General features: G+C 41.5%; 1 protein-coding gene across 1 annotated transcript in view; it reads right to left on the reverse strand.

The window, feature by feature from the left end:
• Nucleotides 1–23724, reverse strand: part of LOC117501219 (MAGUK p55 subfamily member 5-A-like) — a 37142-nt gene that overhangs the window by 2758 nt on the left and 10660 nt on the right. Inside the window, exons 2-15 of the mRNA XM_034160079.1 lie at nucleotides 13472–13760; nucleotides 12100–12277; nucleotides 11589–11689; nucleotides 8974–9081; nucleotides 6175–6252; nucleotides 5929–6069; nucleotides 5319–5480; nucleotides 4720–4797; nucleotides 4058–4241; nucleotides 3633–3701; nucleotides 3123–3194; nucleotides 2226–2393; nucleotides 2061–2150; nucleotides 42–154 (exon numbers count right to left, since the gene is read on the reverse strand). Coding sequence (XP_034015970.1) covers nucleotides 42–154; nucleotides 2061–2150; nucleotides 2226–2393; nucleotides 3123–3194; nucleotides 3633–3701; nucleotides 4058–4241; nucleotides 4720–4797; nucleotides 5319–5480; nucleotides 5929–6069; nucleotides 6175–6252; nucleotides 8974–9081; nucleotides 11589–11689; nucleotides 12100–12277; nucleotides 13472–13648 — 1719 coding nt within the window. The 5' untranslated portion in view covers nucleotides 13649–13760. The remainder of the gene's footprint in view (nucleotides 1–41; nucleotides 155–2060; nucleotides 2151–2225; nucleotides 2394–3122; nucleotides 3195–3632; nucleotides 3702–4057; nucleotides 4242–4719; nucleotides 4798–5318; nucleotides 5481–5928; nucleotides 6070–6174; nucleotides 6253–8973; nucleotides 9082–11588; nucleotides 11690–12099; nucleotides 12278–13471; nucleotides 13761–23724) is intronic.

The following is a 23724-nucleotide window of genomic DNA, read 5'->3' on the forward strand; positions in this document are numbered from 1 at the left end:
TTGAACCCAACTGCATCAGCCCGCAGTGTTTTCAGACTGACCTGCGTGTGAAGGCAGAGCACACAGATTTTTCCAGTGTTGATAACCTGTCGCACAGAGTCTATACTTGTCCCGTACAAGTTCTTCTCAAACTCCCCAGACTCAATCAGCTTTCCTGGACAAAGTCGAACAGAATTATTTGTCCATCGTGCACAAAATGAGATTACAAAAATGTCAGCTTGCTCTTTTTAAGGATGTATATAGACCGTATTCACACGTCAGAGCGCTCCGCTCAAAATTCTACCTGAAGAGGGGTCGGACCAATGCACAAACAGGGTCAATATTAAAATATCTGATTTAATCACAAATAACTCACCCAGTTGTGTCCCATTTTCTTTCATTAAACATGTTCCTTGTCAGCTGATGTCTGGTGAGTCCAGTGGAAAGTTGTGCAAAAGGCTCAAAACTTTGAGCGGACATCAGACAGAGAACTTTCCTGATGGTTGTTTTGTTCCGTCTGCGTTTGTAGCTTGCCAGCGGACATCCGGTCTGTTTCAACATAAACTTCGATTCAACTACCTACATACACTGATTACGTCCATCCATCCATCTTCTTCCGCTTTATCTGGAGTCGGGTCGCGGGGGAAGCAGCTCAAGCAAAGCCGCCCAGACCTCCCGATCCACAAACACCTCCTCCAGCTCCTCCGGGGGAACCCCAAGGCGTTCCCAAGCCAGCCGAGAGATGTAGTCCCTCCAGCGTGTCCTTGGTCTTCCCCGGGGCCTCCTCCCAGTGGGACGTGCCCGGAACACCTCTCCAGCGAGGCGTCCAGGGGGCATCCAGAAAAGATGCCCGAGCCACCTCAACTGACTCCTTTCGACGTGGAGGAGCAGCGGCTCGACTCCGAGCTCCTCACCCTATCTCTAAGGGAGCGCCCAGCCACCCTGCGGAGGAAACTCATCTCAGCCGCTTGTACTCGCGATCTCGTTCTTTCGGTCATGAGCCAAATCTCATGACCATAGGTGAGGATCGGAACGTAGATCGATCGGTAAATCGAGAGCTTTGCCCCCCTACTCAGCTCTCTCTTCACCACAACGGTCCGATACAGCGACCGCATCACTGCAGATGCTGCACCGATCCGTCTATCGATCTCACGCTCCATCCGTCCCTCACTCGTGAACAAGACCCTGAGATACTTAAACTCCTCCACTTGCGGCAAGGACACTCCACCGACCTGAAGAGGGCAAAGCACCTTTTTCCGGTCGAGAACCATGGCCTCGGATTTGGAGGTGCTGATTTTCATCCCGGACGCTTCACACTCGGCCCCCTCTAGCTGCCACCTTATCGTGGTGGGGGAGTTTGCGTACCTGGATGATCCTAGGAGCTATGTTGTCGGGGGCTTTGTGCTGCCTGTAGGGTCTCCCAAGGCAAACAGGTCCTAGGTGACGGGTCAGACTAAGGGCAGTTCAGAACCTCCATGACCAGTAAAAGATCAAGGACTGTGACGTCGCCCGGTATGGCGGAGCCGGGGTCCCACCCTGGAGCCAGGCCTGGGGTTAGGGCTCGCGCGCGAGCACCTGGTGGTTGGGCCTTAGCCCATGGGGCCCGGCCGGGCTCAGCCCGAAAGAGTGACGTGGGCCCGCCCTCCTGTGGGTTCACCACCTGCAGAGGGGGCCATGGGGGACGGGTGCAGAGAGGATTGGGTGGCGGTCGACGGCGGGTGGCCCGGCGGCCCGGTCCACGCTCACAGCGCCTGGCTGTTGGGACTGATTACGTCGTCACAGGTAAATACATTGTGAACACATTTTTTGCGTTTTGTTTTGTGTTGGGGGGGGCGGTGTCACAAAATTATTTCATTTAGGGCGGTTGTTTCACCAACTTCAATAAAAAGGATTTTAATTTAGGGTGGGCATTTCACCAAAATTCTTCAAATATTGGGGGGGGGTTGCGGTTGGGCTGATGCTTGGCCCCGGGCACTCCAACGCATGAATACGCCATTTACAACCGAGTAAAATGAGTCGTAAGTCTTGATAAAATAAACTAAACTGCACATTAATTTCAATCAAACCTACAGAAGACCTACCGGCTGTCAGTTCTGCCTCAAAGGTCTGACGGGACACAAAGTGATAATCTTGGCCACTCAGCTCGCCGTCTCGACGGTTGCGCGTGGTGTCTGTACACAGAAACGCACATTAGCACCGACACACATGCACACAGTCAGTGTGACTGCAGAGTGTTTGAGCCTTACGAGGAACCGCTCCAGCAAACCGCTCTGGCTGGTTGTGGATTAGTCTCTGCCGGAGCTCCGCCTGCCCACAGCCAGTCGGACCAATCAGGGCTATCGGTCGCTTCCTGTTGGCTGGCTGGTGATACAAAGCCATTTCCTCATAGGTGAGAACCTCCTCACTTTCGATATCTAGACCAATTAATTAAATATAAATAAATAAATTAGAAAATCCTTTTACAAATGTGATTTTGACATTAAAGTTACATCTATGGACTTAAAATAGCCAATAACAAACCTTCACATCCTACTTTGGATAATGTAATGATGCAAACTATAGAAATTACACAAGTACATAAACTCCACTATTTCTCCAAATAATAAAAATAATTTTGATAAAAATAAAACAAAAACAAACAAACAAACACCACCTGTGCCAGATTTAATAGTTTTAAGTGCATCAATTTTAACTTTGATTTATTCACCAGTCTGTTATCTTGCTGTGCATTTATATCTATAAAATTATTATGAGCACCAATCACTGTCAAAAGAGGAAAAGGGAAAAATACAGTCTTCTTATGACATGTTGCTTCATTCTTGGATTGGTCCCCTTGACCCTTTATGGGACAGATTTGAGGCCAGACTCAACAGCACTGTCCCAATATGTGCAGCAGCACTCAGACACAGCACACATCTGTTATCAGGACCAGGATTAGTGAGTCAACAGGATCCACTCAGAACAAGATTTGTCCCTGTCCTCCTGATTGCCAATCGTCCACAGTCTCCACTGCAGACAGCACAATATGTGCTGTCTGTTAAATTACATACATGCCCTAAAAGTACATTTTGATGCAGAGGCCTGAATTAAAGCATAAATCTCTGCTCTGCATGTGATTAAACTTTGAGTTACACAGATCGTACCGTCATTCCTGTGAGGACTGAACAGCAGCTTCTTCCTCTTCCTCTTATTCTTTTTTGCACACCACAGCTTCCCTATAAAATAACAAAAGATTAAAGACAATATGGAATCCTAAATTAATTTGACACACACAGCTTTTGACATGTGGAGACAATAACAGAGTGAACTGCATAAAAAAATCCTTTAAACAGATACAGCAGTACACAGTATATAATAATTATAAGTAAAGCACTTTTACCGCAAAAGTTGTGAATAGAACTAAACTCAGTAACAATGAAGTAAATACTGAAACAAGGCAATTTAAACAATAATGGCAAAAATATGTATACAGTACCTACAATGTAAAAAGGCACAAATTTCACACGCTGAGTGAGGCGGCTGAGGACAGACACAAGTCTAGTCTAGTATGTGGTGTTCCATAAACAATCAAAATCAGGTATTTGTTGACAATTCTACACCCAAACTTTCACAAGTTGACAGTCCTGGAGGGTAGAGAATGCAGAGGAACCGACCAGGCTTCTCAGGCTCGTCTTCTTCGATAGTCCGCTTCATGGCTTCTCTCTGCTGCTGGAAACTCGTCCCTGTGCATACAAATAAGACCATATAAGAAAAAAAAACATCCTGTACAACTTAACTAATTGATCATGCTGTGAACATGACCTAAGTCAAATAGCCTTCTTGCAAAAACAGTCGTACGTAACAGACCGTCTGTGATGCAACATCATGGCCATACGTAACATTACACCCATACATAATAGACTAATGGGTCTCAGTCCCATTTCTCTAGACCCCAAGGACATAAGTTAAGGGCATAAATTTACATAAACCTTTGATTTAAAAAAACCCTTTACTTTCAACCAACTTTACACATTTCATGTTTCCAAACAGCATTTTTATTTTTTTTACAGGGCATTAAAACAAAAACAGACCGACACACCTGGCACCAGTCCAGCTAGTGGTTGGTTGTCCTCGTCTCCATCCCTGTAAGCCTGCCACCAGTTGGGGTCAGATTGACTGATAATGTGCAGAATATCTCCTTTCTGGAAAGACAAGCCAAGCTCTCTGCATGGCACATAAGGGTCGTCTGATGGGTCGTAGTCAAAATGAGCTTTCACGTGAACCTGAAACAAAGACACAGATTCCAGAGACAGTTTCACATTTTCACACCGTGTACTTTAAATGACATCTCCGTTTCATTTGACCTCAATCAGAGAAGCACCCACTGAGATACATTTCACATTATTTGTCTACCGGGCAGCACCACTTCCTTTTCCCTTTCAGGCTAAAGGTCTAAAGCAGTGGTGTCCAAACTATTCCAGAAAGGGCTGAGAGGGTGCCGGGTTTTTTTGCAGCCACTGACTCCAGCAGGTGATTTCAATGAACTCATCTCACCTGTTCAAAGGGATGTTAACCAGTGAAACCACCTGCTGAAGTCAGTGGCTACAAGAAAAACCTGCACCCTCTCGGCCCTTTCTGGAATAGTTTGGACACCACTGGTCTAAAGAGCATCAACAAGAGCAGAGACGGAAGACATTTTTAATCTATTGACTCATGGAATTGTAGTCTTCACGAGTGTTAACCTGTTTTGCTGGAACTCACCACGGATTCTTTGACAAGAGGAGGTTTACTCTGAGTGCTGGGAATCAATACGAATGTCAGGAGACCGTGCATGTCCGCCTGATGCACAGAGACACACATTATGACAGAGACACATCTCTAATCACACCACACGTTTACACCATTTCAACTGCGAGTTCTTCCTGCAAGTTTGCATTTTAACTTCTAAAACTCAGCTGAAATCATTTTGTTTCTTGCTGCTAGGCTCCGTCAGATACTGAAAAATGTGAAGTGGCTACTGTTTGGATTGACAACACAACACCACACCAGTCTCCACCCTCATATGGTTTCAAGTAGTGGCTGGACTGGTAATGTTATCGCCAATCCTATGGGGAAATTTCTGCAGAATGGGAACCACCTGCAGACTTGGATGCAGATTAAAAACATACTCAGGATGGCGCTACTTGAGGTTCAGGGTCACACCAGATGGACTTACACAACTATATTATTTCAGTCACTGGGATTCATAAGAGAGTACTGGGCCATAAATCAGATTCACAGTCAGCTCCTTCTTCACCAGGACAGCCTGGTGAACCACAGCAATAAGGGCAGGAGGTTAATGTGTGCTTCGTCATACTCACAAGAATATCAAAGACTTGGTTGACATCTTTCCCTCTAATCTCTATGCCATTAATTTCCAAGATTTCATCGCCCTCTGATAAAAGTCCGCTCCTTTCCGCCGCACCACCTCGAACAATCCGGCTGATAATAACACTGTCCATTTCATTTCGAACAGTTGCTCCCTACAGAACACACGTGAACAGAAACAGCACATTATGAACAGTTTATCTGAGTCCAGAACAAGGAAGTTGGTTGAAACCATTATTGACCTTTTAGCTAAATAACAGAACATTTATAAAATAGCTTCACAAAGAGCAGAAGAACAAAGCGCAGCACGGAGAGGACGTGCTTTACTCTGCCTTAGAGAAATCTACTGACACTTTCTATATCCCATGAGCCTGTCACTCACAGGACATAGCACCAAAGCCTCATGGGAGTTAGCTGTTAAGTATGAACAAAATTTATTTTCATCTTCAACCAGCCAAGGAGAAGATATCTGAGAAAATACACAGAGTAAATAATGCTATGGTACTTTAACAGACGTTAAGAATTGGGAAAGAATCTGTCTCTCTCTCTATTGATGCTATGAAATGTTTCTTCATGGACTTTGAGAATACACATTTATCTCACCAGTGGTATATCCCGGGCTTTCTCTATGCGAACTATCTTGACTGTCTCGCCTTCCCACTGGGTCAGAGTTTCTCCTTGAGTAGGCATTGGTTTGGGCTCCATCCCCCTCTCTGCTATGCTGTCATGGGCCAGGAGCAACGCCTGCAGAAACACCCCGAACCCAGGCAGCACACTCTGTACAGTTACTGACCAAGATGACCTCACTTGTGAGAGTTACAACTTAAATTTGCGGCTTAGTCTGTGCACCTGGACATGTGTGTCTGACAGCAGGCTGTGAAGTTCAAGTCCCTCTTTGTTCTGAGTGGACTGGACGAGATTCCGGACCTGAAACCGTAGAAATAACAGAAGACATCACTGTCATCATCATCATGACAAACCTTTCATAGCTGACAAAATATTATTAGTGGTACCTTCAGATGTAGTTTAATACAGTAACAGTTTTTAGTAAGCAATTAAACTGCCTTATACACCAATCAACCACTTCATTACGTGCAAGTACGCAAGTACCAGGTTGCATCCCCTTTGCCTGCAGACCTGCCTTAAAGTTTCATAGCATAAATAAAACAAAGTACAGGAAACTTTCCTCAGAGATTTCAGACTATACTGACATGATGGTATCACACAGTGTCACACTGCTACACCACCAGCAGCCTGAATACAAGGCAGTATGGACCCATGTCCTCATGACATTCAAAACAAAATCAGACCATCAGAATGACACATCAGGAACTGAGACTCTTTACGCCACACAAGCCCCTATTGTCCGCTGTAGGTGAGCCCATGTCCACTGTAGCCAGAGTTTCCTGGTCATGACTGACAGAAGTGTTACCCAGTGTGACACTTTTTTTGACATGTTGTGCATTGACAAATGCCAATTAAATCACCCTTCCGATACATGATTTGAACTCCAGTAGACCCTGCACACCATGTCTACATGCCTAAATGTATTGAGTTTCTGCTGTGTGTATGGCTGCTTTAATGAGCAGTTGGAACAGGTGTACCTAATAAAATGGCTAGTGGCTGCATTGCCCCATTTTACATATCCTGCCATAAATCAAAAAGAACATTTTATTTAAATCCAGGCTGAAATTGGAGGAAAACATTATGATAAGGATCAACTACAAATTTGTCCTTCGAAGCAATCAGGAGTCACATGGTCTGGGATTTTGAGCTGTCTGATGGGAGATCAAACCCCAAATAACTGGCAATGTGATGAGTTTCTTTATGAAATATCTTAAATGTTTTAAAAGAAGGTCACATCAGCAAGTGAAGAACAGCTCTACCATAAAAGGTTAATAAGGATGATTAAAAAATAAAAAAAAATGATGACTGGAGAGAAATTTGAATAGAAATTTTCTGGACAGTTGAGATGGGACAAAACACAAATTATAGAGAGAGAATGCATGAAAGAAATTAATCCTTATTCCATTTGTAATTTTAACATACAAACACGTGTGGATTAATATAATAATAAAAATATATATAACTCAATCCAGCTCAGTGGATCATGACCTACACAAAAATGTATGATTGTCACCCCAACATGTCCCCAATATAGTTTTAAAAAAGAAACATGTTGCACCATTCGTCTTGCTTAATTATCACATTACGGGGTAACATACAAATGGAAGTCAACCTTGTTTGACTTCTGCTTAGATATCAAACATACAAGGTCAAAACTCTTCTATTTATTAATCCTATTAGCTTAACCAATAATTTGCATCATGTTTTACCAAAACTGGAGCAGTGCTTGACCCCAGTACAAATTGGAGCTGACCACTGTCACCATTTTTGCTGTTTTTACCCTGTAACATTCAGCCATAGATAGTCCAAACTATACATTTTTTGAATGGCTATGATCAGACAAATAATAACAACATGCTTTTGGAGGGCGGTATGCATTTTCAGAGGCCCGACGTTCATGCCCAGTTGCCCAAAATGACAGATATTCGCCCTCGTTAGTTGCATTATTATCACTTTTTACTGAGATACACAACACGTAACACGTACATAAAAAGTTGGCTCACTTAACTTTTGTCGTGTCGGCTGGCGCGCGCTGCTCTCCAAATTTGGCAGTGGGTCCTCATCAAGCTGGCTGCTTTAGCTGCTGTTCACTGTCGTACTAGCCATGAGAAAATCATCCAGAATATCCATATTGGGACCAAAACACACTTCTCGCCTTTTCATCTTTACCTCTGCGGACAGTTTTTTTTTCCCCTCTGCGGACAGTTCTTGGGCTGCGCGCTATGATGTCATTTGTTTACGCACAGCGGGCGAGTATAGCCAGGTAACGTCGACGTAAATCTACGATACTGGCCCAGCAACGCCCTGGTAAAGTGATAATAATGTGGGATACTTTTCAAAGGTCTAAAGCAGTGGAGCATTTAAAAATTGATCATCATACATTTTTGTGTAGATCATGATACACTGAGGCTGGATTCCAAGTGATGTTCTGCCACCTTAAGTGGTACAGTTTAGGTCAAAATTCACTGCGGGCCCATGGACTGATCCTGGGTGCTGCCAAATAGGAGTTTGTGTTTTATTTTAGAGGTTCATCTTTCCACTTAAAAAAGTAATGTTTCTTGTGAGAACAATACAAATTCATGCCTCTTCTTGAAAGCCAAATGCAGGGCAGCTTGGCATCAATCATTCAAGAAGGGGAGAAAAAAAAAATAAAATAAAAAATCCAGTTCAGCTCATGGAATCGTATTTTGCTTGAACACATTCTCAATCAGTCAATACAACTTTGACTAAGTCATTCTAATTAAACATACAAAGTCTGCAGAAAACATTTGCCGCTCAATCTACTAATGAACCAGTAATATACGAGCACAACAACATGAGTGCATGTGTATATGCACGTTTGGGTTAAAAACAAGTGTTTCAGCTCTAATTGCTGCTAAACAGCGCTGCTCTGTCTTCGTTCTCATTAGTCCACACTTGTTGACCTGGACTGGCAGAGTGTGTGTGTGTGTGTGTGTTCTGCTGTCAGAAGAATCCAGTGCAACAAGGAATGTGCTGGAATTAGAAGTGTGCGTGTGCTACCTCCATTGACAGCTGAAGTGCCTGGTGTGTGTGTGGGAATGGAGGAGAGGGTCGGTGCATGCTGCTGGCCACTGCATTATGGATCTTCAGTGCCGACTGGAAATCAGACTGCAAAAGATAAACATTCAAGCATTCAAAGGTGCATCAACAAACATTTTCACGCAGCACACATCTCCTTTGTTACAGGTTTATCACTGACAGGTAACATACAAGTATTTCAATGAACATTTTCCACATACTGCTCTTAACCTCACGTGTTTAAGATGTTTGATTGTTACTTCATCCCGAATAAAGTCTCATCCTGCTGATCAGTTCCTTTCTTTGGAATATCCCAATAGTATAACAGTTACAACAAGGTGTGCTTATACAGCTGAATATATGCCATATTTTTCAGAGTATAAAGCATGTTTTGTTTTTTTTTGGTCATTTTTTAAAATAGTTTTGGAGGTCCTGTGATCTATATTCCAAGGTGACATATGTGGGGGGGGTTAGATACTGCAACATCTCACAGTGGACATGTTGAACTCTACCTCTTGCAGCTGAAGCATTAAACCACCTTTGAGCCTATTTAAAGCCCATTTGCAATTTCAAAATCACACTTTAAAATTGCAATCATGAATCATACCTGTTGCTGCTTCCCCCCGATCCTGATGCTAATTGTTAGTTATGTCAAGAAGCACTTCAGTTGTCGATGAGTGTTTACATTTTCTCCATCATTCTGAGTCTGTTTTTCATCCACTGCATTTTAAGTTTAGTCTTATTGTTGGGCTATTTCTGACTGGAGCCCATTAATTTTGATTCTTTTGGGCAGAGTGTCTGGTTTAAATTAAATTTCTGGTGTTCTACGGGGCTCTTTTGGGTTGAATTAAGACCTTTATCGCCAGTTCTAATGAGAGATCCGTGAACAAACTCGCAATATGATATCCCACCACCACCACACTAGTTGCTTGCTTGTATTACATACTGGTGATAGTGCATCATCTGTGATCAAACACCCAACTTAAACTGGTTGAGCTCTATAAATGTAATTGACAGATAAATTCCCCTTGAAGACATCAGACTGGAGTTATTTTCCTTTGTGCACATCTTCATATGGCAAGCAGCCAAATGAAATCCATAAAGTGGTTTAGGAGGAGTTAACCTTGCAATGTCAATATGACATGATGCATCAAACACAAATCCCCAATTACTTCCCCTTATTGAAGTCATCCCTGTATTTTGATGCATGCACTTCTGGTGTGCTACCATTATGTAAAGTTTCACTGAGAAACCCCAAAGGGTTTTTTGCATTTAATAAGGATTTATGTACAGACTGAGTGAACCTTAAAAACATTTCTCCACTCCAAGATAGCAATGTTCACAAACACTCAGTTTTTGGTTCATCTAATACAATATGCACTGGTGCTGTCATAGGAAGTTCAGTGGCCAATATATTAATTTATGTTGTGAAACTCGAAACAACTTGAAACTAATTATTTGTTTGGAATAACAGTCACAGCATGTGAAAACGAAGTGAGTTCACACACTCATTTCACACACTTCAAGTCAAAATAAATTTAACTCTAGATAAGATAACCAATCTGACAAATACCACAGAACATTAGAAGGCATCTAGAGTGCTTTTCACAATGATTTAGGGAGCCATAAAGGATTAGAATTTATGAACTGCAGCATGGAAACTTCATCTTTTCCTGTTCTTAAAGTATTACTGAGAATATTTTGAGCACTACATGGAGAGCAGAAAAAGACAAAACCTTGATTTGTAAAGATTATTGCAAGAAAATGGCCACTATTCCTATAAAGACATTCTAACCACAGCTTTCACTTTGTGTTGTCTTTTTGACTTAATGGATGACCACAGTCTAGAGATCCAGATCGTGTAGACTACTGGCTTGAGCAGTGGAAAAAGATGGATGAGCAGTCGTTTGCATAATCTTGCTGAGTCTGTAATCAAAGTAGGCAACACTGACTTAGTTGTTACACTGTTGCTTGACAGCGATAAGGTCCTGGGAGCTCTTTACATTCTTCTCTGTGGACTTCACATGTTCTCCCAGTGACCCTTAATTGATCTAAACAGGCATAGAAAATGAATGAATAGTCAAAGTACCATTATCTTCTGGAGTACAAGATGCACCTTTGTTGAATTAATCAGCTTTTTTAATTTGGGATTTTTGTCAGTAGTTGTAGTGTACTTTTTATTATCTCTTCTTTCGTTATTGGAGTTTATTTTGTTTGGCGCTTTGCTTCCTGGGAAAGTCCCACATAGTTCTCATCATCAATAATAATGCTTTTTTTTTGTCACAGGGCCTCCCACAAGTTATACTCTGAAAAGCACAAGAAGGGGATCATCACTAGTATTTAATAGCTTCTTCATCTTGTAACAACCAATATTTCCACCAAGTTTGAAAAAGTGGTTACAGTTTGGAAACTGATGCAGAAACATAACCTCATTGGTAAATACAAAGTTCTTCCTTCATTCCAGTGACAAAAATTGCAGAGGAAGTAAATGAGTCCCTCGATCACTCTGGCAATCTGTTCTACCTCAGAAGGTCTTGAACAATATCTTCATTACAAATGGGCCCGAGGCCCTGTGCTTCCAAATCCTTTCATATTACCTTATTTATTAGTGCAAGAACCATCTCAATGTCATTCTGACTCTGCTGGTCAGGCAGACAGCCTCGGACCTGTTTTAAGGACAGCAACAACTCCTCCAGCTCTGCAATAGTCACAAAGATGCACACAGAAGTTACTTTGTTTTAGAAATGCGGACTGTTAAAGTGGGGACGCACAACACAAAAGATTGTCAAAAAGCTTAAAAACAGAGACGTGTTTTCTAACAAACGAGTGTGGCTGCTATGACTTTTGATTGTTTATGTTTGTGTGATCGCGTTAACATCATCTTCCAAACAAACTTTTAATTAAAGTCGCCATTCAAGATGCTCTCCCTCCCTCCCTCCCTGAGGAATTCCCTTTCTGACATTCCAATTCCTGCAGCCTGATCTTTTCTCTTCACTTTTACATTCCCTCCTTTTGTCCACTCTGGAGTGTTTCTATTTCATTCCTGACTTTGCTGCCTCAGAGCTGTGTTCTACTTCTTCCGTGATGGCGTGTGACTGTTCAGATTACCCAGCAATGTCTGAGAGTCTTGGCTGGCAAGCGGTGGCTGTTGAGGGCCATGCCAGTCCTGTAGGAATGTGGGGTTGTCAATTCCAACATGGGGAGTCTGGGACAGCTTCCTGAGTCTGAGCGATGCATTCAGGTCCAGCTGACGACCCTCCTCCTCTTTACGACGACGAAGATCTTCCTATTGCCAAGAAGTGGAGCGGTATTATTTATGCAGCATCAGAAAGTCTTCTTTTGTAACGAGTTTCAAATGAAGGTTTGCATTTAGTTTTCTTTATTACTTATACCTTGAGCCTCATGGCTGTCTTTCCAACCATCAGTCACTGAGCACTGGGCTGTATGTGGTTGTTTAGTTGTAACAGTTCAGTCACTGCAAGTTGTGACAAATTTTCTGTTGTGTTTTTGTTTCATTAGTATGGACGCAGCAGATGGTCACTGCACCCTCACTGAATGGGACAGTGTGTCCAAACCTTTGCCTGGTAGTGTATATCCAGACATGATGCACATCTCAGAATATTGCAGCTTTTGTACCAGAACACAGTTTTTAGGATAAAATCTTAAAGCAAATAACTCAATATCTGGTTCCACATCCTTTGCTTTAATAACTATCCCTGCAGCTGTTTGACCCGTTAGATTTTTGTTGTTGTTGTTTTTTGTTGGCGATGTCAGTGACTGTTTGGGGGAGTTTCTTCAGAATTCTCACAACAGTTCTTTCATTGCCCATTTTGTTTGGTTGAGCCTTTCAATGCCTGTTACTCAGCAGACCAGGGTTTACTTTCTTTTTCAGGACATCCCACATTGTTGGACTCACTGGATATGCTCATTGTTTTGCAATGCCACTGGCTGATTTTTTTCCTCTTTTCCCACATTCAGAGTGGTTTGGTTTTCTCCCACAGATGCCATCTTATTTTTTAACAACACCTGGAGCTAAGATACTGAAATTTTGGTAACTAAAATAAGATTAGCCTCCTCTGTACCAGGCTAGAACTGCAGTCAGGTAATGTGAAACTTTAACCGACTAAGCGCTTTATGCAACAACTAACATCAAAACATGAGTGGACTGAGTTTAGTCCACTAAACAAGATTAGACTGCTTTATGAAACCGGGCCCTGGTGTCTTCATTTGTCATATCAAAGGTTAAAACTAAGAGTAGACATTATGATTTAATGATTTAAGAGGACACACTTAGGTCACATGAAGCATGCATTTTGTTTACAATATCTCCTCTCTAATAAAGAGCTGCTGCAAGATTACAGTTGTAGACTGTAATAAAATCAGTTATTGTTTGTAAATGTAATTTAGAAATAAATGACATTCATTGTGCTGCAGTTGCATGTAAACAAGTAATGTGTATCTGTATGCATGTGTCACATGCCTGGTGTTGTCGTATTCTCTCAAGCTGTGCAGACCGTCGGACGGACAGTGTTCGACTCCCGAGCTCTCCAGGACAGTCGACTGCCATTTCTCGGTGCTGCTGTCCCCCCCTGAACTCTTCCTCTCCTCCTCCTCCGCCCTCCCCAGCAACATGGCCATTCAGATGGGAGGTTGTCATCCTTTGCACACAGGGAGCACCTTAAGTGTGTCTGTACTGCTTATTGTATATTTGCTTCAATATAACAGGGATGGTGTAGGAAAGTAGCTTGTTAAGCACGGCGGCATGATACCTGCAGGGAGAAAAAAAAAGTCAAATCACGGAACTGGTCTCACTGCTGGCAGACGTCATTGCTGCGTTAATACAGTATGTCTTAGACCAGGAGTTCCCAACCTTTTTTTTTTCCCCCCCTTTGACCTTATCTATTTGAATCTAAGAAAGGCCGAGACCCCGCAGGCTGCACAAATGCTCGCACAGAGCACGCACAGTGAAAGGATAAATAAAGTGATTCAGTTTCATCATCTTTGGCAAAAATCCATTTTAAATATATGTGATGTTAATAGACCTTCCGAATTTGAAGTAAGTCTTGGAGTACCACTTTATACAAGTGTGTGTGTTTGTGGGACTATATATAAACAAACAACTGGGAATGCCTTCAATTTAGACTATTCTGGACTAAAGTGCTGGATAGTCTAAGTGGATGGTATGACTGTAGACTTCCTTTGAATCCACATCATTGTTAGGAGAGGAGTCCCAGATGGCATATACCTCAAAGTAGACCTTTTCAGTAATGGGCATAATTACAGCTTCAAGGATCATCCTAAGACGGTGGAAACCAAGGTTCCAAGGGTATTAAGAACAGATGAATGCAACTATGGACACAAAACCATATGAGGGTATGCTCAGCAGCCTGAAAGGAGAAATGGATGATGGGACTTCATTGTGGAACAGGTTTTGGACTTCTGAGGGTTGAGGCGTGTCATGATTATATTTTGTGCCATATCACCAAGTCCAAAGCATACTTTCTGCGGCAGCTGAGGAAGTTCAACCTGCCAAAAACAATGACGGTGAACTTCTACACTGGCATCATCGAGTCCATCATCTCCTCTTCCATCACCGTCTGATACGCTGCTGCCACTGCTAAGGACAGGAGCAGACTGCAGTGTATTATCCATGCAGCAGCGAAAGTGACTGACTGTATTCTGCCATCCCTACAGGACCTATACACCCTCAGGGCCCTGAGGCAAGCAAAGAAGATTGTGGTTGATCCCTCCAACCGAGGTCACAATGTTTTTGTCACCCTCCCCTCTGGCAGGTGGCCGAGGTCCATAAGGACCAAAACCTCAAGACATAAAAACAGCTTCTTTCCATTTACAGTTAGACTAATAAATAATGCCAGAGAACCCCATTTACTCTGCCTCCCCCATCCCACAAAGTACAGGTTGGATATCCCTGCAATGAAAGGTACTATACACCAATCACATGCTTTTGCTTGATTGGTTACGTTATATTTATTTAACAGTGAATACAGTTTTTCCTATTTTAAAATTTGACTTTTACTTCTTACACAAGTGGTCATTTTTTTCTTTTTCTTACTTACTTGGCAATAAATTCAATTCTGATTCAGTGCGCAAGCGGCACATTCAGATGAGACAAAAATCACTGAGAAACTCTGGCAATATTTACTTTACCCCAGCTCCCAAAATAAAACCTCTCTCATCTGACTATATACTGCATGCATGGCAAGATTTTTTACAGAGAGTAACCAATCGAGTAGTTTGCTGCGCTGCTTGCTGACAAAAATCCCTGCTCGTCAATAAGGTGAGAAATGATAATATATACACATACATACACACACACACACACTGGACAAAGCCTGTGTGACATCACCCATAGGTTTTCTATAAAGACCCGAAGCAGCTGATATGAAGCCCATATCTGGGCATCGCCACAGTGGCAGGGGAGTGCTGACTGGCTACATCATGACAAACCCATAAATGGATGAAGAGGTGGAGCCTGGGTGGCTCTGTTGAGTAGTGCCAAAGATGTGTCAACACAGACCCTCTCTTCAAATTCAAACCAGCTAAGCCAACAGGCTAACATGGGTTTGGGTGTTTATTAAAATCATATTTTTGGAGACTGCAGTGGTTCCCCTAACAGTTGGTGTGGGCATGAAAAGTTAAGAGCCACTTATTTTCTCATTATTTGTGCATTAATGGTACTTAAAGGATGAAGATACTGACAGCTGTTGAAAATCCTAATGGCGTTAGCATTGCATCGTTCAATCATGAGAATTTCAGTCTGTATGAATATTGCAGCAAGCATGTCTTAGATGATTAGGGTAGACATTTCACCACACAACAGTATTATTACAGGTATTTGTCAAAAAATAATCAAAACAACAGACACTGCCCTTGACAACTGCACCAAAGGGCCTCTGAGGTAAAGGCCTCTGAGCTAAAGCGTTTGAAGTGCTCGGCTCAGCTGCTGTTACTGAAAGCACGCCCCAATTATACATACACTTGTGGCTTAAAAACATCTTAAATTAAGAAAGTAGAAAAAAATGAATTAATTAGTTCAACCCCCACCCCCTGACCCGTACAGTTGTCATAGAAATCCACAACTTCCTGCTCTAAAGTTGGAACATTGTAACATGGACTTAAAAGGGAACCTGCTTGCCAACCTCAAGTGGTCAGTCAATGAACTGTGACCTTTTCTTTTTGAGAGTGGGCTTCTTCTGAGCCCAATGGAGCTTACCACTTTGTCATAATTCAGTGGAATAGTCGCACTGTTGATATGACGTCTGATATCAGGGCACCTGAGTCCAACTGAACCAAAGATGACTTCTTCAAGTGAACTGTGACTGGACACTACTACTACAGAGAGCACTCACACTTGTCAAACAAAAGTGGACTCTAAGGAGCTAGAGGCATCAAATATCAATGTGACATCTTACATTTAAGAAAATACTAAAACATCCTAAAAGGCTGTTCACTAAGGAGGAACAGTGAAAAAAAACAATCAAATTAATGGTATGACAGTCAAAACACAGCCATTTTCTCTGTCAGGACATTTCAAAGTCAACCTGGTGAAAGTTCCCATTTTTTCAATGCATGGCCCTGGAAACAGTGCGGTCTGCAGCTGGGTGGTCCTGCTGCCTGACACACACTCTCCCTCACACACAGTCTGCAGAGGGAGGTGGTAGGGTCAAATGACATGTAAAGGGAGGAACAAAGATCGACAGACAGTAAGAGAGACGAGAGGTAAAAGTAAACAGGTGAGATGGATGGCTGCCTTATCTTACAGAGCCACAGTACCGGCAACATGTTTGATATGTTATCTCTTACCCGCAGGACTGTGGATGGGCAAGCACATGCACACACAAATGTGCACAGCAAAGATCCCATGAAGCAATGATGAGGAATTCCAGACAGCCCAAGGAACAAAATTCCACTAATGGGGGTGGGGAGTCTAGCATTTCCCCTACAGTATTACAAGCCTGACAGACCGCCAGGCCAATGAGTACCCCAGCCAGGCCACAGAAAAAAAATTATATAATGGAAATTAATTTGGATGTCAATCATTTTGCTGTATCCATAGCACTTTGACTATGGCTTTCCTTCATGCATCTTTTTCTAGGGTGTAGTCACATGTTTTTTTTAGAAGTGATTTGACATGACTGGGCTTATTACATTATCTAACGGGACCTCAGCTGACAGCAGCATGATGACACATTAAACAGCCTGTTGTCCACTTAAATTAAAGTTCATTGTCAGAGCTTTCACAGAAGGCAGCAGACGTCAGAATCCGATGTGCGAAGGACCTTCCACATTGGACAAGACAGACGCGGCATTTTACCACTTCTGAGCATCCAAAGGAGGCGGAGTTTCTATATCACATTTTTGTTCCAGTTGCTGAACAACGTCCGAAAGTCACCATGTTTGCGAAGATGTGTGTTCCCCCCAAAAAAGTCAGCACTCAGTCTGCAAGAGCTAAACAGAAGAATAACAGCAAAAAGCATGAGCGCCAGCAGAGTCTGTGTTGGAGGTAAACCAGCTGGGAGGAGGAGCTTTCTACAGAACTCGACTGCCATGCCGGTGAGCCTGCATCACTGCATGGGGACAGCCGAAGCGGACAACCACACTCAGACATTCTCCACATCTTGACATATTACACAGACCCAGTGTGTCCAACGGAGCATCTACAAGTTTGTCTAAGGTGCCTGAATAATATGAAAATAAAACATGACGTTTGGTGCGCCACAGAAGACTCAGTTTTTAACATTAGCCTAGCCTTTAGCAGCAGCCTGTGTTAGCTTATGCTAGCTGATCGGTAATCACTGAGCTCACTTCAACTGTTCTATTTTTTTCCCCACTAAATCTGAATTTTTTAAAATTTTTAAATCGTTATTGCTCTGGTTACTGATCTGGACAAAGAGCGGTAGGGAAGTGATGATTAGGGAACTAGGTTTTCTTGGAGGATAATGGCTCCTTTCAACTCAAAGGAGCAGCAGCTCTACTCTGGGCTCCCCACAGATGACTGAGCTTCTCACCTCATCTCTAAAGGAGACACCAGCCACCCTCCTAAGGGAGACCATTTCGGCCGTTTGTACCCACAAGCTAGTTCTTTCGGTCATGACCCAACCCTCATAACCATAGGTGTGAGTAGGAATGAAGGTTGACCAGTAGATCAAGGGCCTCGCCGTTTGGCTTAGCTCCCTTGTCTTCACGATAGTACAGTTTAGCAAATGCAATACCACACCTCCTGCGCCGATTCCCCAGCCAATCTCGCCCTTCATTGTCCCTCACTCGTGAACAAGAGCCCGAGTTCGAGACCGCATTCCCTACCGAGAGTAGGCAATCCATCGGTTTCCTGCTGAGAACCATGGCCTCAGATTTAGAGGTGGGCTATTCGACAATCAGGGTACATAAGTGGATTTTAAAGATAACGTTTGATTTAATTACAAGGTGGAAATGACCAAACAAAGTTTAGTTTGCCATACATGATAACTACTACTGGTCTATCAGCAGCAATGGTCATTTGGTTTGATATCTGCATGTGTTTACCAGCAGAACTCTTGTTAGACCAGTTTTTACCAATATATCTGTCATTTCCATGGTGTCTAATTTTGATGGGCTGCCAGAACTATTATTTTTTTCAGTAGGTAAACACTAAATGGACTAATTTCCCCATCAAAGCTTACTGTAGCTATAACATTCTAACTCCTAGGATCCTTGCCCAGTGGGGAAACCACTCAAAAATAAAATGTCTGTCAAAAATGTCCCGAGTGCATGTCAAACTCAAGCATCAGTGTTATGTGAATAATGTTTGTTTGAAAGAGGTAATCACCATCTGTGATGCTACAAAAGGATGTGTACCTAATTCGCTCAAATGTCTTAAATACTGGGGTGTAACTCACTGTCAAAAATGGTCCTCTCCGGAAATGCTTATAGTCCATTATTTGACAATGCAGAAACACAATAGCAGTTGTATACTCTGAGTACATACTTACCATCAACTGTTTTTAGTAGATAGTATATATTGGTAAATTACACTAATCTTAGTCTGTATAATTTACACAACAATTATCTTAGTTTAAAAAAAAAAAAAGCCCTCTCCGGAAAGTATAACAGATCATATCTGTGAGCTCATATGCAAACATCTGACAGGTCTGAAACTTTGGGCATTTAAGTACCCAGTCAGCAGTTAGATATGGATGAATAACTTGACCAAAGTAACCACTATGATTTGTTCGTGCCAGTAACACATTCTTGTGTACACTGACTGTGAAAAAGCCCAACTGAGAGAATTTTGAAATGGTGAAATGAAAGAGTCAATTTTGTCAAAGAAAAATAATTTGATTTAACAAACCTATTGCACTGTGCGTGCATACCAGCTGCAACCGTTTCGATCACACACATCTGGAGCGATCTGTACATTGCAAAAGAATATATTTGTAAAATTAGAACATTTGTCAATTTCAACTTGATGTTTATTTTCAAATACCTCATCATATGAATGAAACTCAGTCACTGAAACAATGTTTAAGTTGCTAAAACCAATAATGTAAAGTTATTACTCCATGTGCATGTTTCCATGGTTCTGTTTGAATCAGTCTGAAAGTGTTTACAAATTGGTGGGTAAGTTCTTTTTGATTTTCTGAGTATTTATTAGTCAGTTCCACTGAGAATCTCAGAAAGACACATGCCTGAACCACTTATGAACAGAGTGACACAGAAGATGCAGTACTACAACCCCAGGCAAAAATTATGGAATCATCGGCCTCGGAGGATGTTCATTCAGTTGTTTAATTTTGTAGAAAAAAGCAGATCACAGACATGACACAAAACTAAAGTCATTTCAAATGGCAACTTTCTGGCTTTAAGAAACACTATAAGAAATCAGGAAAAAATTGTGGCAGTCAGTAATGGTTACTTTTTTAGACCAAGCAGAGGGAAAAAAAATATGGACTCACTCAATTCTGAGGAAAAAATTATGGAATCATGAAAAACAAAAGAACGCTCCAACACATCACTAGTATTTTGTTGCACCACCTCTGGCTTTTATAACAGCTTGCAGTCTCTGAGGCATGGACTTAATGAGTGACAAACAGTACTCTTCATCAATCTGGCTCCAACTTTTGATTGCTGTTGCCAGATCAGCTTTGCAGGTTGGAGCCTTGTCATGGACCATTTTCTTCAACTTCCACCAAAGATTTTCAATTGGATTAAGATCCGGACTATTTGCAGCCCATACATTGACCATATGTGTCTTTTTGCAAGGAATGTTTTTACAGTTTTTGCTCTATGGCAAGATGCATTATCATCTTGAAAAATGATTTCATCATCCCCAAACATCCTTTCAATTGATGGGATAAGAAAAGTGTCCAAAATATTAACGTAAACTTGTGCATTTATTGATGATGTAATGACAGCCATCTCCCCAGTGCCTTTACCTGACATGCAGCCCCATATCATCAATGACTGTGGAAATTTACATGTTCTCTTCAGGCAGTCATCTTTATAAATCTCATTGGAACGGCACCAAACAAAAGTTCCAGCATCATCACCTTGCCCAATGCAGATTCGAGATTCATCACTGAATATGACCTTCATCCAGTCATCCACAGTCCACGATTGCTTTTCCTTAGCCCATTGTAACCTTGTTTTTTTCTGTTTAGGTGTTAATGATGGCTTTCGTTTAGCTTTTCTGTATGTAAATCCCATTTCCTTTAGGCGGTTTCTTATAGTTCGGTCACAGACGTTGACTCCAGTTTCCTCCCATTCGTTCCTCATTTGTTTTGTTGTGCATTTTCGATTTTTGAGACATATTGCTTTAAGTTTTCTGTCTTGATGCTTTGATGTCTTCCTTGGTCTACCAGTATGTTTGCCTTTAACAACCTTCCCATGTTGTTTGTATTTGGTCCAGAGTTTAGACACAGCTGACTGTGAACAACCAACATCTTTTGCAACATTGCGTGACGATTTAACCTCTTTTAAGAGTTTGATAATCCTCTCCTTTGTTTCAATTGACATCTCTCGTGTTGGAGCCATGATTCATGTCAGTCCACTTGGTGCAACAGCTCTCCAAGGTGTGATCACTCCTTTTTAGATGCAGACTAACGAGCAGATCTGATTTGATGCAGGTGTTAGTTTTGGGGATGAAAATTTACAGGGTGATTCCATAATTTATTCCTCAGAATTGAGTGAGTCCATATTTTTTTTCCCCTCTGCTTGGTCTAAAAAAGTAACCGTTACTGACTGCCACAATTTTTTTTCCTCATTTCTTATAGTGTTTCTTAAAGCCAGAAAGTTGCCATTTGAAATGACTTTAGTTTTGTGTCATGTCTGTGATCTGCTTTTTTTCACAAAATTAAACAACTGAATGAACATTCTCCAAGGCCGGTGATTCCATAATTATTGCCAGTGGTTGTATGTGATCTTGTCTGGCTTCTTGGACTGGCTGAGAGTGACACATCATGACAAGTTGGAATTGAGAGCTAAAAATCTGTAGTTTCAGGAAGTCTGAATAGAGCGTGCGTGTGTAGAATTCTGTTGCTGAAATATTAATAGAAACATAACGAAAACAATCAGTTTTAATAGAATAATGTAATTGTCTCCACCATGCTTTTATTGTCCATATAATTAATTTATTCCCTTACATTTCCATGTCTCTTTTTTGTTAGTCTGCATTTAAATCTTTCAGATTTTTCTGTTGCCCATCTTGAACAGATCTCTGTAACAGAAGAGATGTTGTATTTTATTGGGATCCTCCTGGTTAAATAAATTACCTTGGCAGGGATAAAGTAACAATTTAAATTTGGCAGAAATATGCTTTTGTGGGCAGAGAATAAATATTTTTTTTTCTTTGTGTTTTTTAAATCCAAATTCAGGACAAATGGGAACAAAAACAAAAGTGTTGCATTCATACTGTTGAGTGGATCCATGGGTGGCAGGAAATCTGTTTCCCTCACTCACAGACAAAAACCACAGTATCATGTAAGATATAATGACATGTAAAGGTGAGGATTGACATATGCCAGAAGACTATCTGGAGTGTTACTGATCACTGGAATTTTTCAACACTATATGTCTAAAGCTTTGCTAGCTGCCCGTTTCCAACCCCTGCATTTGTAAATTAACAGACGAAATAGTTTCAGTCCTGATTTCAACTGTGACTAAAATAAAGCTTAACCCTATTAAAGAGCAAGAGCCAAGTTGGGTTAAGAGTCCTCATTACAGAATGGAAGAGAAATTGTGAGTTTTGTAGTGTGTGGATTGTGAATGTCACTGGGGAGCAAAAGCAGACCCAAACCTCATCTTCAGCAGCACGCGCACGCATACACCCTTAAAAAAGGCTGTACCTTTCTGTACCAGTCAGAGGAATGGTGGGACAGGGAGGGGACGGCACATAATCCAAATTCCCACTGAAATGTTTGCTTAGGTGTGATGCTCAACATGGTTAAAAAAAAAAAAAAAAAAAAAATAGAAAAAATTTCCTCACGAACGAGGAATCTAAAAGCATAAGCATATTGAATCATGTTTGTGTTTAATCACTGCACATTTAAGATGATGGCATTACATTACACATCACGCATCTACTCAGTAAATAAATAAAAGCTGCAGAGTAAATTAATCTGATGTGATTGACAAGAGCTGTAACCCAGTTAAGACATTAATGAAGAAGTTTACATGCACTCTCTGTCTCTGTGTCTGACACAGCTCTCTGCTGCTCACATTAAAGAGTGTGTAGATGTTTTTTAAAAACAGCAGCAAATGGTACATCCATCCCATATGAATTTAACATTATTTATGACTAAGATATAACATTACATGAACTAAAATAATGAAATATAAATCGTGCATCATATTTAAATTGGCTCACGTTGTGGCTCAATAGATAAAAAAAAAAAAAAACACTATAAATCTTTATTTTATTCGGCTTCATTTTAAGAAATTTCCAGCAAATTCTGAATGTATAAAAAGAATAATTAGATCCAAAAATATAATTGGGGAGGTGATGGTCTAGTGGTTAAGGTGTTGGGCTTGAGACCAGAAGATTCTTGGTTCAAATCCCCGCCTGACTGGAATATCACTAAGGCCCCTTGGGCAAGGTCCTTAATCCCCTATTGCTCCCGGTGTGTAGTGAACGCCTTGTATGGCAGCACCCTGACATCGGGGTGAATGTGAGGCATAATTGTAAAGCGCTTTGAGTGTCTGATGCAGATGGAAAAGCGCTATATAAATGCAGTCCATTTATCCAATACCCGTTTCATTTCAAAAGACCAGCATTGTGGATTTGCTTTGTTAATGTTGCCTTTTGCAAATCTAAAACTATATGATCTTATAGACACGCTTTGCTTTCATGGCATCATTTGTCACAGCACCTTGTTAGCACACTGCAGCACACTAGTGAAGCTCCTAAAATTAGCAGCTCTGTGTACTGAATTAGCAGCTCTACTGAATTCAGTGCTTGTGTGAGGCAGTGGGACTCAGTGGCCAAAAATTCTATTGAAAACTCCGCCATGGTATTCCCCCCAGATAAATATGTTCAGTTCATTAAAAAGGAGCTGGAATTTTGCAACCTGTTACAAAAATAGACATTATAAATGTGTGGATTTCAGTAGAAACTAAATTTGTCAGTTTTGTGAAGTCTGAAAGGCCGTACAGCTTTAAGTTTCAAGGAAATCTAAAATGTTGAGTTGGAAAAAATTTTTCCCCTAAATTTGTTGATTTCACATGAATGAACTAATGTTG

The sequence above is a fragment of the Thalassophryne amazonica genome, chromosome 19, assembly GCF_902500255.1.
Source record: "Thalassophryne amazonica chromosome 19, fThaAma1.1, whole genome shotgun sequence".
Lineage (NCBI taxonomy): Eukaryota > Metazoa > Chordata > Actinopteri > Batrachoidiformes > Batrachoididae > Thalassophryne > Thalassophryne amazonica.